Source organism: Haliotis rufescens, unplaced genomic scaffold (assembly GCF_023055435.1).
Source record: "Haliotis rufescens isolate VD_foot unplaced genomic scaffold, xgHalRufe1.0.p SCAF_1, whole genome shotgun sequence".
NCBI classification, from domain to species: domain Eukaryota; kingdom Metazoa; phylum Mollusca; class Gastropoda; order Lepetellida; family Haliotidae; genus Haliotis; species Haliotis rufescens.
Genome location: NW_025963779.1, coordinates 12,362,799 through 12,378,608, shown reverse-complemented (window position 1 = coordinate 12,378,608; position 15,810 = coordinate 12,362,799). Strand labels below are relative to the sequence as shown.

At 38.4% G+C, this 15,810-nt stretch overlaps 1 protein-coding gene across 1 annotated transcript in view; it reads left to right on the top strand.

Annotated features, from left to right (window-relative positions):
* Positions 1–5,417: 5,417 nt before the first annotated feature.
* The window catches only part of LOC124146787 (cubilin-like), a 53,913-nt gene continuing 43,520 nt past the window's right edge, over positions 5,418–15,810 (top strand). The window contains exons 1-10 of the mRNA XM_048399647.1: positions 5,418–5,676; positions 6,224–6,305; positions 7,373–7,497; positions 8,070–8,219; positions 9,034–9,109; positions 10,826–10,965; positions 12,744–12,881; positions 13,233–13,314; positions 14,898–15,022; positions 15,400–15,546. Of these exons, the coding sequence (XP_048255604.1) occupies positions 5,619–5,676; positions 6,224–6,305; positions 7,373–7,497; positions 8,070–8,219; positions 9,034–9,109; positions 10,826–10,965; positions 12,744–12,881; positions 13,233–13,314; positions 14,898–15,022; positions 15,400–15,546 (1,123 nt within the window). The 5' untranslated portion in view covers positions 5,418–5,618. The remainder of the gene's footprint in view (positions 5,677–6,223; positions 6,306–7,372; positions 7,498–8,069; positions 8,220–9,033; positions 9,110–10,825; positions 10,966–12,743; positions 12,882–13,232; positions 13,315–14,897; positions 15,023–15,399; positions 15,547–15,810) is intronic.

The following is a 15,810-nucleotide window of genomic DNA, read 5'->3' as shown; positions in this document are numbered from 1 at the left end:
GTGAGAGCACAACCCTCTGTCCTACAATGTGGTAAACTCGACAGCTGTAACAGCTCTGTTTTCATTACTCATTGTTCCCCGTCTTGCTGATCTTTTCTGTACGCATATGAATCATTTTTGCCCTAACATGTGTTTGTGACGGGTGCCACCGGTGGGGCAGGGCGCGCCCACCTTTCCGCGAGCACCTTGGCCCACCACTATATGATAGTGATTCAGAAATACATTCTTATGATATTGTCGGAATCGCACACTGGACTCTGCTTCTTATGACTAAGGAATATTTGGTGTTGCTTTTGAGGTCCATAAAATGATTCATATATTGTCTCCAACCAGCTTCTTAATGCCTATCAAAGGTTTATCTATAAATATAATTGTCGGATTTAAACGGGGTTGTATCTTCAAATGTATCTTCTTATGAAGGTTAAATACAATATTAATATCATGAAGTAAAAATTTGTAAATCAAATAATGTGGATTAGCAAAATATCTTGGGAAACCTTGTTTCCGCATCTACTGGAAATAGGCGAAAAAACTCCGCCGCGATTGCAACATGTTCATCGGGATATGTCCCGGGTGTGTGGGACATCATTGTATGTAGCCCCAACACGCACGGTGAATACGCATTTCGCAATAGCTGGTATGTCGGGCTCAGACACTCCTTTGCTATGATTTAAAGATCCTATACTTCAACGACAAGTTAATATTTACCCTCGGTTACCATCGCTCACAACATGGCGCGGGGGTGCTTCTGTGCGGCCCGGGCATCACACACCTTCTTTTTTAAGCAAAATTGTGTGAGTGGCGGGTGCTGGCGGTGGGGCGAAAATCTGGCGTTAATACTAAGTTTCAACGATCCATTCTTATAATTTTCACAGCTATTTTGTCCTTGAATTTGATTCGGGGTATAATTAAGACCAGACAAGTGGGTTGAACTGGGTCGATGTCCTGGGAAACTGGGTCAACTACAATACAATGTTTCGGCCGAGGCACTACTTTGTTGCAAAGAGGGCACATTTCTTTACCTGTATGTAGCAGGAACTCTGCACATAGCAGATGAAATTAAAAACTGTCGTTGCTCGGCGGACGGGCTGCAGTGCGGCGCCAGGTAACAGATATTTTTTGTTGTTGATTTTTTACCCCTTTTCGGGAACATCACTGATTTACATATTTTGTCTTTTCCATTCCATTGGAATGCTTCGGCGGATATTGTATTTAACCTTTGTAGTCTTTGGTGGTTGACTGTCGCGGGGTCAGCAGTCAAACGAAGGCACACTTGTTATTTGACTAGAGACATAACATTATCATATGACTACTCGAACGTCTCAGCGTTTCACTGTTAATCTTGAATACAAGGACGCAGTCATGTACCATCGTGTTTCATGATTCCACAGTAAACGTTGATAATAAAAACACCAAAGCTGTTTTCATAATGATAAGAAATCTCTTCTGAAAGCAGAGTCCAATTCAATATAGCATTGTTTCTGAATCACTATAAAATAGTGAGGACACTAGGTGCTCTCGAAAACTTGAGCGTATCTTGCATTATCATCCCAAACCCTTGGAAACACATTTCAACACGACGTTATATTTTCGCAGTGACGTAAGAAAGCGTAATGGTGCCACTTCTCGTGATTTCAATTTTATTCTCGAAATTGCGAGTTCTTTCTCATTACTCTAATTATTTTCTCGTTATTCCAATTAATTCTCGAGCTAACGTATATTTTCTCTTTATTTCAAGTCTAATTCAAAAACTTGAAATGTCGATTTGTAGTACGTTATTTCGATTATTTTCTCAAAATGTCAGGAGTATATAATTTATATATATATATTGGCCGTCGAGATCTTTAGTTGTTATATATATACTACCGCTAGAACGAGTTCTAGACGGCCAGGGCAGCACGTTTATGTTGGCATCCTACGCATATGTTTTACTGTCAAATGGTATCATAAATCCGTGTGGGAGTGGCTCAATTATTGCAACGAATGTGCGTATGGTTTATGTTTGTGGAGGTGAAACTCTGAGTCTGTTTTTCAGTCACAAATGTGTGTGGGAACGCCACCTCTGTCAGAGACAGTGACTAACACAATAAGGGATATCTGGAATTGTGACATTAGGTCATAATCTTTAATCCTTCTCTAGAACCAGTGTGCCTTTCGTTTGGTGTTAATAAATGATAGTTTGTTGACTCAAAGTATATGCCGTAGTCTTATTTCTTCTCATGACGCACATTTATATATTTACTTACGAGGAAATGTATATTTCAAACAATAAATGTTAATGTTCATAATTTGATTTAATAATATGGAAACATCTTTTATATCTATTTTTTTTATCCTTGGTTTGTCAGTATATATGCCCTGCTCATGGATTTCATGTGGTATACTTTTACCCCTTGCGCCAGCTTAGGCTCTTCCTCCCCAACAAGAAAGCTGACACCTCGTGATTTATGTGACATAATTGAAATATTGTTGAAAGTGTCATTAAACCACTCACTTACTTATTTGCTTACTACCATTGTCTTGGAATATCAGCTGTGCTTTTATTACCGAAAATGTATTATGGTACCTATCTGAGTCATTTAGAAATATGAGAATTTATAGATATCATAAAATACTTAGAAAGCATATGATCATAATTCCCTCTATCCCACCACAAGGTTGGTCTTACATGAAATGTTCTTCATGAATACTGAAAATCACCAAATTGATGTGAGTGTTAACCCCTTGCCTAATGGGTCATTAAATTACTGCTAGTTGCCCTGTCTTTTAACTACCAAAGCTAAACGGCAAACGATAACACTAAGCTGCAGATACAGAACTCCGTGATTTTGTATTGGCTGAAAGAATATTATTAGATATCTTAACAAACTTAACGTAGACTCTTGATTGAACTTCCACGAAATCAAAAGCAGGAAAGTCCAAGCAAAAGATTGTATATGTTCCAAGTGTTGATGAAAAGCACAGTTTGTAACAGTTCAATATTTATTATTTTCAGTGATTGAAGCATGAATGGAGTCTGCAGTCAACTTGAATCAGGTTGATAATGAGTTGTTGGAATGTTCAAAAAGTTAATATGTTCAAGTATTTCCTCATTAAATGTAAAGTGCAGAGGACTACTTCACTTTGGGATTAGTAATATACTTTTAATTATGATACACCGAAGAGCAAAAGAAAGTGTACCGAGTTTGTGTTTTATGAAATTGAAAATTGAAAGAACTGTTGTTAATTCTGATGACGTCTATTTAACGATCATCCATTGCTGCAACAGCATGTAATAAGCAATGTATGACTGGGTAATTTAGTGTAACAATAAATTGGTTCAATGAAGACCTCGGTAAGAAATACATTTGCAACCACATGACCCCCTCCCCCCCCCCCCCCCCCCCCCCCCAACACACACACACACACACACACACACACTATGTTTGAAATGTAAATTTATGCCTGATAGTTTGCAAAAGTTGTTGATTTCCTACGATAAGATGGCTCAGATACCCATCAGTAGTGTATTTAGCGAAAACATTTTTTTATTATTTTCAAAGGTTTTGAATCAAGTTATGTTCTAAAAATTAAAAACAAGTAGAAGTATTCTTTGAGTCCTGACTAAGCGTTCATTTTTTAATATAATATCGCTAACTTAAGATACATTGTATTTTCAACTGAAAATAAAACATATGATAAATCAAGAGGTTTATTATTGTCATTATTATCCCTTTATATTATTACAAATAAACGTTTGATTATTATTTCATATTAAACGAGAGATGCATGGAGATATATGAAGATTATCTCTACCATTGTCGTCGTTAATACAGTTTTTAATTGACATAACAAGATGCACAAAATTGAATTTAGTTTGTATTAGTAAATTGGCATTATGATAAAGTAATAAAAAAAGGTCTAGTCCCTATGCTTATAACCAAGCTTTTAATTGTTTTTCAAAGCGTAGCAGGTCGCCTGCGGGTCAAACGAGAGTCATCTGGTAACAATCACCAGCTATTAATCACCGACTGCCTTGGTCGAGGCAGTGGAATGCGGTCCTGCAGATTTCAAAGTAAACCGCCTTGCTCTCTTTTGAGCAAAATATTCCATATAGTATGCAAGCCTACCAAGCCTATTCGACATTGCAATATGATATAGTTATTGCATAGTATACGTAGTTGCATAGTATATATAGAGACTACTTTCGCTCGTCAGATATACGTATTGAAACAACACCAATATGGCGGAAAATACACTGCGGCTTTCCAAAACATTCTGAATGATTCTTGTCTTATGGGGGACGTTTTAGAATTATCATTGGTGATTTGATGAAAAACAGAGATATCTGACCGTGGTCACTAATATGATATTCTTTAAATTAAAAACCTAAGGTAAATATCCGATATTTTATTTCTAAACATACAGAAATGATTAACACCGTGTAAGAAAATAGCGAAATGTACGATGCATCTAATTTTATCAATTTTATCTTTTTTTTATCAATGACTTGCGATCAGGAAAGTAGTCCGTCATAATCTGACCTTAGGTCATCAGCATGGAGTAGTCAATCACGAGCCTGGAATTAGAGCCAGCGACTCTATCAGTGACTAACGGTTGTGAAAGTATCTTAAGTCGTTGACGGTAAAGTGTATTTATTTCACAATTGTTTACAAAGGGTGACAACATAGCGTCAGCCTGGTCCGATCAATTTCATTGTTGCGTTCTTGTGAGTCGATCCTAGATCCTAGAACAGCTACTAATCGAACAATGAACGGACGATTCCCTATTCATTTTAAAAACAAAAAACAAAAATAGTTTACAGTGTATTAGATTGTTGCATGGCAAGTAGAAATGCTTGTTTTGTCAATTGTTCCAATTGGTTGTTACGGAGTTTTTGAAATGAATAAAAGTGACTAAACCCTGTTCGTAAGCATATACATTGTACGATTCTGACAAAATTATGAGCATGTGTTTATGAATCAGATAGTGATGATACCATGTGTTTGTTAAAAGGAAAGGTTTTCCTGCCCCAGATGAAAACATATTTTGCATAACTCAAATAAAATGTTAATGAAGAAGTTTAATTTTGCTTTTGTACCGACAGTTATTTTGTTTTATAAATGCTCAAATTAGGCTTTGCGTCTGCAACAGATCTTTCAGTTATAATGATGTAACTGTAAAACGTCAACGCCAGAAAAGACCAGTAGTTTAGTATTATTTATCGAAACAAACCCCATTAGGCACAAAATGCAAAATAGCAGTGACAAATTATATGAATTCATCACTGAAAATCAGTCATGAGACCAGGTTTTCGCAAAAGGGTAAGCATGCTCTGCCGTACAGGTAGCACCCGCCACTCACCCATAAGGTAGTAAAACGTTGGTTCCTAGTCAGTGAATATGATAGCTTCAAAACGCAGCGTACTTTGTCCACAGTGGGTCTTGATCATTGTTCATGTGAGGTGATAACGGGCCATATTTCCCTATCCCAGTCACAGGACATACCGTCACCACAGCAGCAGTAAAGCTTAGCCTTCATACCCTTCACAATACCAGTAGATTTCATACATATATATTGATATAATAAGGGAAGTGTTCCTACAAACAAGGAGGACTACATCCAAGTGTGACTGAATCATGAGGATAAGTGTTTTCTGCTCAGCAGCTGTCTGTTTACTTTTGTTCTCAAGATCAGGTAGGCGTTGTTTTGTTTGCACATTGAAATATGATAGCTACCACTATCGACGCGTTTTTTTCATTAGTCACCAACATATCATTGTTTGCTGTCGCTGTCTATTTTAGAAACAAAATGTCGTTATATTTTATAATTCCATGATGTTGTTAGTGTCACTATGTAATAAATGGGGGATGATCATCAAAAGAAAAATTGTCAACAGAGAAACAGAAATTAGTTTTTTCTCGAGACAGGTTATAGAACAGGCTAAAATTTGTAATTTCTGTATACACGTGTAAAACACATTAATACATTTTAGTTCATTTAACTACTTACAGAAGGAGTTTTGTATCCCAGTGTATTGGGGATATACATGACGCTGTCGGTTTCACTGATGAAGACTTTTATTAACTCAGCCACGTCACTACGACGTAATTTATTTATCCCTATATCTTAACATATAATTATTACATAAATATATATTTTATTTGATATAGATATTACTAATGAGGACATATGCTACTCTGCCTAATCACTTATCCGTTATCATAATATACTGTACTTTCAGACTCATGCAATGTGGAAATAATTACCACAAGATCACCCACCAATGTCAGTTCCCCCGGCTACCCCTATAACAACTATCCGAGGTAAGAGTGTATTGTTGTAAAGATGCCAACAGAATACAAGTTGATTCTGTGGCACACAAGTATTAAGAAACGAAGTGAAATCAAATTACTGGTCATGATAAGGACCCTTTGCGGGCTGGAAAACATATCAAACGTTATGAAAAAGATTTTTTTCTGGGTATGGCAAAATGTCCGAAGAGACAATCGGAGCTACCTGTACCAATAACACGTCGCAGACCCTAGATGATTTGTCTTCTCCAGACGCTTTAAATTTCCAGCACCGTCTACGAAAATCACATTAGACATGTTCACTTTTATGATCAAATAAGAGAAGAATACTTCCGGCAAACCTCTAAAATAAGCTAATTTGAAACATTTTAACCTATCGCAACTGCAGATGCAAAGTTTGAAAGAACAAATTATATACTTCTTAAAATGTTTACAACGTTCACTGAGTATTGTTTTATTAAGTTAAGTTAAGTTTTGCGTGCCAGAGAGGGCCCTTATCAAGGGTCCTTATTAGATGATGATGATAATAATATTAATAATAAAAAAATAATGCCAATATGTTTAGATTGCCACAGCTTAGGGTTGTGTCATTCAATATAAGACAACAAGCATTATTTGTACAGTAAAACGGAGTCTCAGATATATGGTCGTACCGTGTGTGAGAAGGATTATTGCTTTGTATACATGTAATCAGATTTCATTGTCTAGTGTGAGTGAGTAGGGGTTAACGCCGCTTTGAACAGTACTCCAGTTATATCAAGGCCTGTCAGTTTGATGTGTGAGGAAGCCTTGAAGTGATGCAGATCTCAGACATTTACCACTTTGGTGAAACCAACGAGCACAGGTATGGTGCTGACAAACCTAGAAACATAATCGAGGCGAACCGGGATTCGAACCCACAATCATAGATATTAGGTACGCACTTCTGCACAGCGAATTGCTTCGCCTCAGATGACTGGGCCACCCGTATACCTAGATTTCATACTAGTAAATAGGGATCTAATGCTCAATGTCACGATACACCTGGCCAATCAAAGTTACTATTGCTAACAAGTATTGCATTATTTGTTTACCTGCAGTCAACTCAATTGCTGGTGGAGGATTGATGCCAGTAACGAAGCCAACAGCGTTATTGTGAGGGTCCTGGATTCTTCTATCGAACAATCAACAAATTGCACTTACGATAGTCTGTCATTTTATGATGGTAAGATTAAATACCTAACATCGATGAAAAATTACGATTATAAATAATATAACCTTTAGTTGATTGGTAAGTTTTAGTTGTCGATCTAAAAAATACATAGTTGACACATACCGATTGACTGTCGCTTAATGATGGTAAGATGGTATGCCTAACGTCTATCCGAATAATGTGTTACCTTCATAACATGTTATTATCCATATAAAAGAACTGATGAGGTTTAGTATTCGAATGTTAATAAAGCACTGCCACTGCTCGCTAATGCTAGTTTATTATTTTAAATTATAAGAAATTTGAATTGTTTTGTCAAGACCAAACATAATAATTTAAAACCGGCATTGATTTCGTTCTAACAATGTACAATTGTCGATTTAATTTGTCTTTGAAAATAGCAATTTTAGTAACATTCCTCTTGCACAATTATGTTCTCAGCGTTTGGCAAGGAAATCGCTATCATTTCATGGAAACCACACTCACAAGCATATCAGTATTGATACCAAGAAGCTCCATTTATCAGTCCCCCTGTCAAACATTTAGTAGAATAGTTTGAACGTTCGTGTCGTATTTCTTAACAGGGACAGACTCTACAGGCTCTCCTCTTGGGCGACTGTGTGGGCGGAAGCTCACCACCGTGATGAGTTCTGGTAGATCCATCTTTATCGTGTTTAAAACCGACGGCAGTGACCAGCTCAAAGGCTTCCTTCTTGAGTTTTCTGAAACAACAAGTAGGTTATTTAGTCACAATTACCTCGCAAAAGGTCGAATCAGTTTATATTCACATAAATATGTACATGTAGAGTTTAAAAAATGGCATTTCGAAAGTTCCGAAACAGGACAGTCAAGCATTTCTCCACCAACCATCTATATGTGATCTCTTCAACTGTAGTTTTGTGTATTATTTAGAATTTGATCTATGACAATGGAGATTGGTTATCGTTGACGCTTCATAAGTAAATTCATTCAAATCTGATGGTAAAATTCCTGTGAAAGTCCGATTATGTCTCATTGATATTGCTTGACCACAAAATTCATTAATGCGCTCAACAGTGGATGTCAAAACCAGCATCGATTGAAACCAAGGACTCACAGAAGTCGGTTTGGAAAAGCGTTGAAAAGTAACTTAGTGATAATATAAGCATTACCTGTGGAATCCTAGAAGAGACATTGTCGTATTATCGCCCATACACAAATGAGCAAAATGTGTCAAAATTAACCAAAGCGCGACAATGCGACAATGGCCAGTTTTCGTTTTATAATTTTTTATAGTTTTATTAAAATTTAAAAAATAAACAGTGATAAAGGCACGACAATGCGACAATGCGACATATTTTGTCCTTGAAAAATGTCGCGTTGTCGACCTTTGGTAACATTAAAAAAAAGAGAATTGAAAGCGCGACAATGCGACAAATGGCCAAGATTTTGACTGGTTTTGCTTGTTTTTGTAAGGGCAACAATGCGATCTAACGCGACAATTTCCCTTCTAGGATTCAATAATTTCCCGATGTCAGTTGAGATTTTTGGCGATAATTCTTTTCTAAGGATGCGGAGGGGAGCTGACAGCAACACCTGACGAAACAACATTTCTGTCACCTGGCTTTCCTTATCAGTACGTCAAGTGAGTATATCTGACAATTTGATTGTGTGTGCCTTGAAGTGTATATTAAACTAAGCTTTACGCTTGTGTCCGACATAAGTGACATGATGGTGGGTGAAAGACATTGGGGTGAGACAGGCTCAGCATAAACTGATGAACTTTCACTTCAGGGAATATTTATTGTTAAAAAATGTGTCTACGCTTGAACATTTCAGGGATTTTGTACATTCTCTGAGAGCATTAGGTATTATACATTATATCTGATTATACACGTTTTCTTTAACATACATGTTTATACATCCATATGGCTTATGAGTGAGATCCAATCATGAATATTCACATGTTGACCGTATGATTGTGGGTTCCATTCCCGGTCCGCCCCGATTATGTTTGCGTACTTACTTTAGTGTGAAAACGAATTACGTTGCACAGATGCATTACACGTTAGGGCCTGTCACACACTACCGATGTACCTTGCCGGGACTAAACCGGAGCAAAAAATACACAAGGGCGAGAAAATCGGCGGAGTTCCGGCGAGAAAGCACTTGAAAAATCAAAATTGAGCGTAGCAACACCGATGTAGTACCGGCGTTCCCGTTGCGATACCGTTGTCCTACCGATGAAAGAGCCGATGTGCTACCGAATACCACTTTTCTGTCACCTTTGTGCGCCGATATTATGCTGATGTACCACCGTTGACCGGAGCTGTAGCGGATTAATACCGTTGTGCTGCCGATGTGACGGTGGAGCTCCGGTATCACATCGGCGGCGCATCGGAACTACTTCGGTGGTATTCCTGATCACCAGTACGGTACACATTGAGGCCCCCGGAGAGCCGCCGATCCATTCCGGGGCGCTACCGGTGCTCTACGGACATTAACGAAGTCATACCGGAGTACACGTTGTACTGCCGTTGTAGCCCCGTTGCTCACTCCGGCAGCACGACGGCGGAATTATTTTAGCATGTTCAAAAATTTCTACCGTCGCCTGCCGTTGCCAAATTTATCGCCGATGTTCTGACGAAGTCCTTACGATGTACTACCGTTCTTAGCGATATGATACCGTTGCGCTGCCGTACTAGTACCGATGCCCGAGTATCGCCAAATGTGTGCTCCGGTATGGCTCTGGCGACTCAAATAGGCTAGGTGTGATAGGCCCTCAGACACGAGAGCGGTTATAGTATGCAGTCATCTGTTGTATGATTATTCCACTGGTTTACCACATAGCAACTTCGGTACTTTCGGTACTGTTAAGGTAGTCATGGTTTTTTTTAAAATAACAACAAAATGTCTGCATGACGGACATGTGTAGGATTGTGCGGAAAATGAATTCTCTGATTGTGCGGAATATCACCACAAAAAGATGACTTTGTTAAATTGATGACCTGGTGGCGACCATCAGCCGATCGTTATATCCGTGTAACTTCATCTTCCATGTTGTCGCCTGAGCTAGGACAACAACCCACATTTTAAATCTCCAACACAAATTAGTTCTCTGTCATAGTTACGACATGCAACAAATTTAAAATGGTTTCGAAACTAAATCTTATCGCGATCGTAAACTTAAGATAGCTTAGCTTTGAACGTAAGTTGATAATCATATTTTTAACTAAGATCTTTTAATATTTCTAGACCCTTGCTGATATTGGATAAAGGTTTGAATTTTTTCAAAAATGAGACCCGAGTAGATATTGAGTTTACATGCCAGCAGTACATGGGTTTTGTAAATGTGTTGCAGTAATATGATGTGCACGTGGAACTTCTCGGCCGAGAATGAAAATGATACAATAGTTATGACGTTTCACGAAATGGATGTGGAGACAGGGGAAGGTTGTGGCTATGACTCAGTTTCCGTCTACAACGACCACACAAACGACAGTGAGTACGATATAAGCCATCCGGGTGATGATCCTTTCTCCGAGGCCGTGGACAGCATCCGTTATGTGGTGCGGAAGGTCGACTTTGACACAATTTGACGTTCATACGTTTTTCTCGAGACCGTGTTCTTGTAATGGCGTAAACACTGACGGACTACTTCCACATTCCTGGGGAAACCCCTGGGAATATCTCCAGCACGAATACATACAGAGGCGTTCTTTCTGAACATTTAGACCCTTTCATCTCGAATGCAGCGTTTCAGCATACATTGTTAAACGTTAGAGAGTTTGACTGCATTATTGTTCACGAATATCCACGCTACGACTCATCCTAATGAACAATGAAGAAATGCACTTCCGAACTATCGTAGTTTCGACTCGATCCGTGTCCAGGCTGTCAGTGACAGTCTACAGCAATCTATTAATTTACCTTAGTGTCTATTTGGCACATATTTCATCACCTTTCAATGACCGGTCAGTTGATCAATGATGACTGAAACATGTAACCGCCACAGGTTCATAAACAACTTCCGAAATCTATCCCGTCACGTTTATCGTATCGGTCATTTTGACGTCTTGTACTTGATGTTATTTTGTTTGTTGTTTAACGCCGCACACATCAATATCCCGGCTATATAACGGCGGTTGTACTTGATGTTAATGTATAACGACGCGCTGTCATTGTGACTGACTTACTGAGGTAGTTCTTAACAGACCTTTCTCATCTAATGGTGATATTGCTGAAGAGCAATTTGTGCATACATACTCTCATGTTACTTCTCGTTTTGAAGAACTACTTTACGCAGCTGGTTGTTGTATGGCAGTCAGTGTAAACAAATTGCAAGTTCCGACGTTCATACCGTTTGGCCCATACTTCATACTTCAATGAACTCAGACAAAGTGAAAGTCAATTCTTAATTTATCATATTATAACTTTCTTCGGAAGAGGTCATACGGATAAAAAAGTGTCAGTTTTAATGACAAATTGATTTATGTACATCTCGACAATTCATTGATTGACAGTCAATTGTATGCTGAGCTTATGACAACAGCAAGTTCCGACGTTCATACCGTTTGGCCCTCACTATGAAGGTTCATACTTCAATGAACTCAGACAAAGTGAAAGTCAATTCTTAATTAACTTTCTCCGGAAGAGGTCATACGGATAAAAAAGTGTCAGTTTTAATGACAAATCTTATATTGATACATGTACATCTCGACAATTCATTAATTGACAGTCAATTGTATGCTGAGCTTATGACAACAGCAAGTTCCGACGTTCATACCGTTTGGCCCTCACTATAAAGGTTCATACTTCAATGAACTCAGACAAAGTGAAAGTCAATTCTTAATTAACTTTCTCCGAAATGGATCATACGGATAAATAAAGTGTTAGTTTTAATGACAAATCTTATATTGATATATGTACATATTGACATACCCGTGAAGATCCGGGGTAGAATAGGTCTTCAGCAGCCCATGCTTGCCGTAAAATGCGACTTTGCTTGTCGTAAGAGGCGACTAACGGGATCGGGTGGTCAGTCTCGCTGACTTGGTTGATGCATGTCATATATCCCAATTGCGTGGATCGATGCTCGTGATGTCAATCAATGGATTGTCTGGTCCAGACTCGATTATTTACAGACCGCCGTCATATAGCTGGAATATTGCTGAGTGCGGCGTTAAACAACAAACAAACAAAAGTATTGACAATGCATTGATTCCACTGTATGCTGAGCTTATGACAACAGTACTGTTAATTATTTTTACTTCCTTTAGACGAACAGCTGCTCGGACACGTCTGTGGCACTACCATACCTTTTCTTCAGAGTTCCAAAAACAAAATGAGGATTGATTTCAAGAGTGATACTGCCACAGTCGGGAAAGGATTTTCTCTAAAATTCAAGACGGTTGAAGGTATGTTGGAGTTTGTGTCGAAGCCATATAATCCTGTTAAACACTGAGAGTAACTTGAACATGGAAAATGATTGCCCGTATTCTAGTTTCCTATGTACTTCTGACGATGCTGACGCTAATATACCGACGATCATAAACAGGGCAAATCTTGGATTCGAATTCCATAATTGCAGCGCCTTAGACAACTCTCTCTCTTTGTATTGTATTACAAATGAAATTATCATAATTATGCATTTACCTTAACGGCTTTTTTAAATTATCCTCTCAAGTGCAATGTATGTATGTTGCATTGTTTGCTAAAGCTTATCAATATCCTGTTACGTGTACTGAAGCATCTTTCTTCATCAATAGCTGGCGTTTGCAACCTGACAATGCTAACTGACACAACCCCGCTGTATTTCGTATCACCTGGATACCCGGATGCATATGATAAGTACGTTTCAAGTGTAGTACAACCATTCAGTGCTATTTCCTGACCTCTTCATTAGCTTACCCTTTGTCGATCATTTACGCCTTCCACCAATAAATAGATAATTATGCATTGAACAGACAACATTTACATGGATTGTCAAACATGACGAACACAAATGGTGAGGTCGTGAGGTGAAATGGGGTTTAACGTCGCGTCCAAGATTATTGCACTTATATAGCGACTTGCATGTACATGTGTGTGTGTGTGGCTGCTTGTACTAGTCCGGACTGATGCCGATTTATAGTGCTAGCTCACTGAGATACCATGCCGCAGTTTAACATGAATACCCCACACTGTGTGTTTGTGTGTGTGTGTGTGTGTGTGTGTGTGTGTGTGTGTGTGTGTGTGTGTGTGTGTGTGTGTGTGTGTGTGTGTGTGTGTGTTTAGCCCCTTAATGCAGAGCGCCAGACAGGATAACAACAAGTACCATCTTTTAACGTCTCTTGGTCGAACAAAATATCATTGACATAGATTGTATAATACATGACTTGTACATGTTAAACTTACTCAGACCTTTTATACATAACGGACAAGAATCCCCGACATGCAATTCATCTATATCTCTTCTGTACACATGCTCACATGCTCAAGAATAACAATTTCATACCTGCACGTCTTTATGCGTGCTTGACGCGCATATATACGCGCTTGTTTTATAGATCTCCATACATGCATGTATAATTATGATGGTGCACATATATACATGCTTGTTTATATAAAGATAATCCATACACATGGGGATAGGTACATATATATACTCACCGACAAACGAAATGCGAACCATAGAAATATATAGAGACGTATCTTCGTTAAGAAGAGATGTTTCCAATGGGTACCAATTAATGACAAAACTGACAATCAGACATGTATTACCACAGTGACTTTATTTTTATCACGATATGCTGCACGTGATTTCCAAACTTCACACGCTGATTCTGCACGAGACAAATCTCGAGTCATGTGATGTGTTCATGAGCATCGGTTCACACAACATACCAGCATGTTCTTTCATGCATCGAACCAATCTCATTTCTCTTGAATATGTGTAACCCTTCAAATATTGACCAGCATCTTGATCACGTCTGGTCTGAGCGCATTTGAGCAGTTGCTAATTGGAAAATGCGCTGTACAAATTATTAACGCACATAGATACATGCCTTTGTCTATTCGATACACACAGGAAACCACGCACACAACGTTTATGTATGTATCCATACACATAGGACAACGCAATGTTAACATACATGCTTGAAAATAACCACAGCAATAGGACAACGCACATATATGTATTGTGATGGCCACAAAACACTGACAGATGCCGATATACATGGGTAACACGAACTAAGAGGAAAAGATCCGCAATCATGAAACTCGGCTCCCCTGACGACTGTGTCACTCATGCCTCATTTGGGACATGCAACACCTACACGCATATGTATGTATGATAAGCATGCAGGTTGGTATTTATATATACCTGTATTTGGGGAATAGAGACTGCAATTATGGTTTGGATTTCAGCATAACCTTTTTGTTGCTGTTACCAGTGACTTGGAATGTGCGTGGGTAATCGTGGCATATGGTGGCAAGTCTGTTCAACTTGACGTCATCGACTCAGAAATTGAGGGCACCTACCCGTCATGCAGCAATGACTCAGTGACTGCTTATGACGGTATTACCTTTGGCCTTTTACGTTGCTAGAATATTTGAGTTGTATGAGTTTTCTGGAAAATGAATATGACCATGTCAATTTTCATCCCATTTAAACATATAGTGTCACGATGGTCTATGGAGAATTATTGGATACACACTGCCATGTATGCAAGGCGAGTAAAGAGATCTACAAGGAGAAATCCTCTAGTTATATTGTACTTACATGAAGAAAAAAAATACCATTTACTTACGTATGATAAATCTGAGCATTTTAACATAAAATCGTTACTTAAGGAAAACAAATTATGAAAGTGCATAGGTATCACATTGTTCAATGACTTATCTATATATTTATGTTTGTATCTGTACGAGTGTAATATTTTGTTACGGCACCAGTTGTTAACAACGATGAACTGGGAAGGTTTTGTGGCAATAAGACACCAACATACCGATCAGCAGGCCCGATGACAGTGGAATTTAAGACAGATGATGTGATTGTAGACAGGGGCTTCCGTATCAAGTACATGAGTGTCCAAACTCCAGGTAAAGCTTGATATATATTTGTCTTGCGTCAAAAGAGAAATTCTCTGTCATGTTGAAATAAACGCGCAATATTTTTTGTCACCAGACGCATTGTGCATTGTTTATTGTGCCCAAGATATTAGGTCATTTTGAGAGCTTGATGGGCTTAAAAACATCCAAGGTCAATGATCATAATCGTCTGCACACTGTTTTACAATTCTGATTGTAAATGAAGTATCTGAAGTGAGTCCTGAAAATAAAACATCAGTCAGCACGAGCGAATAA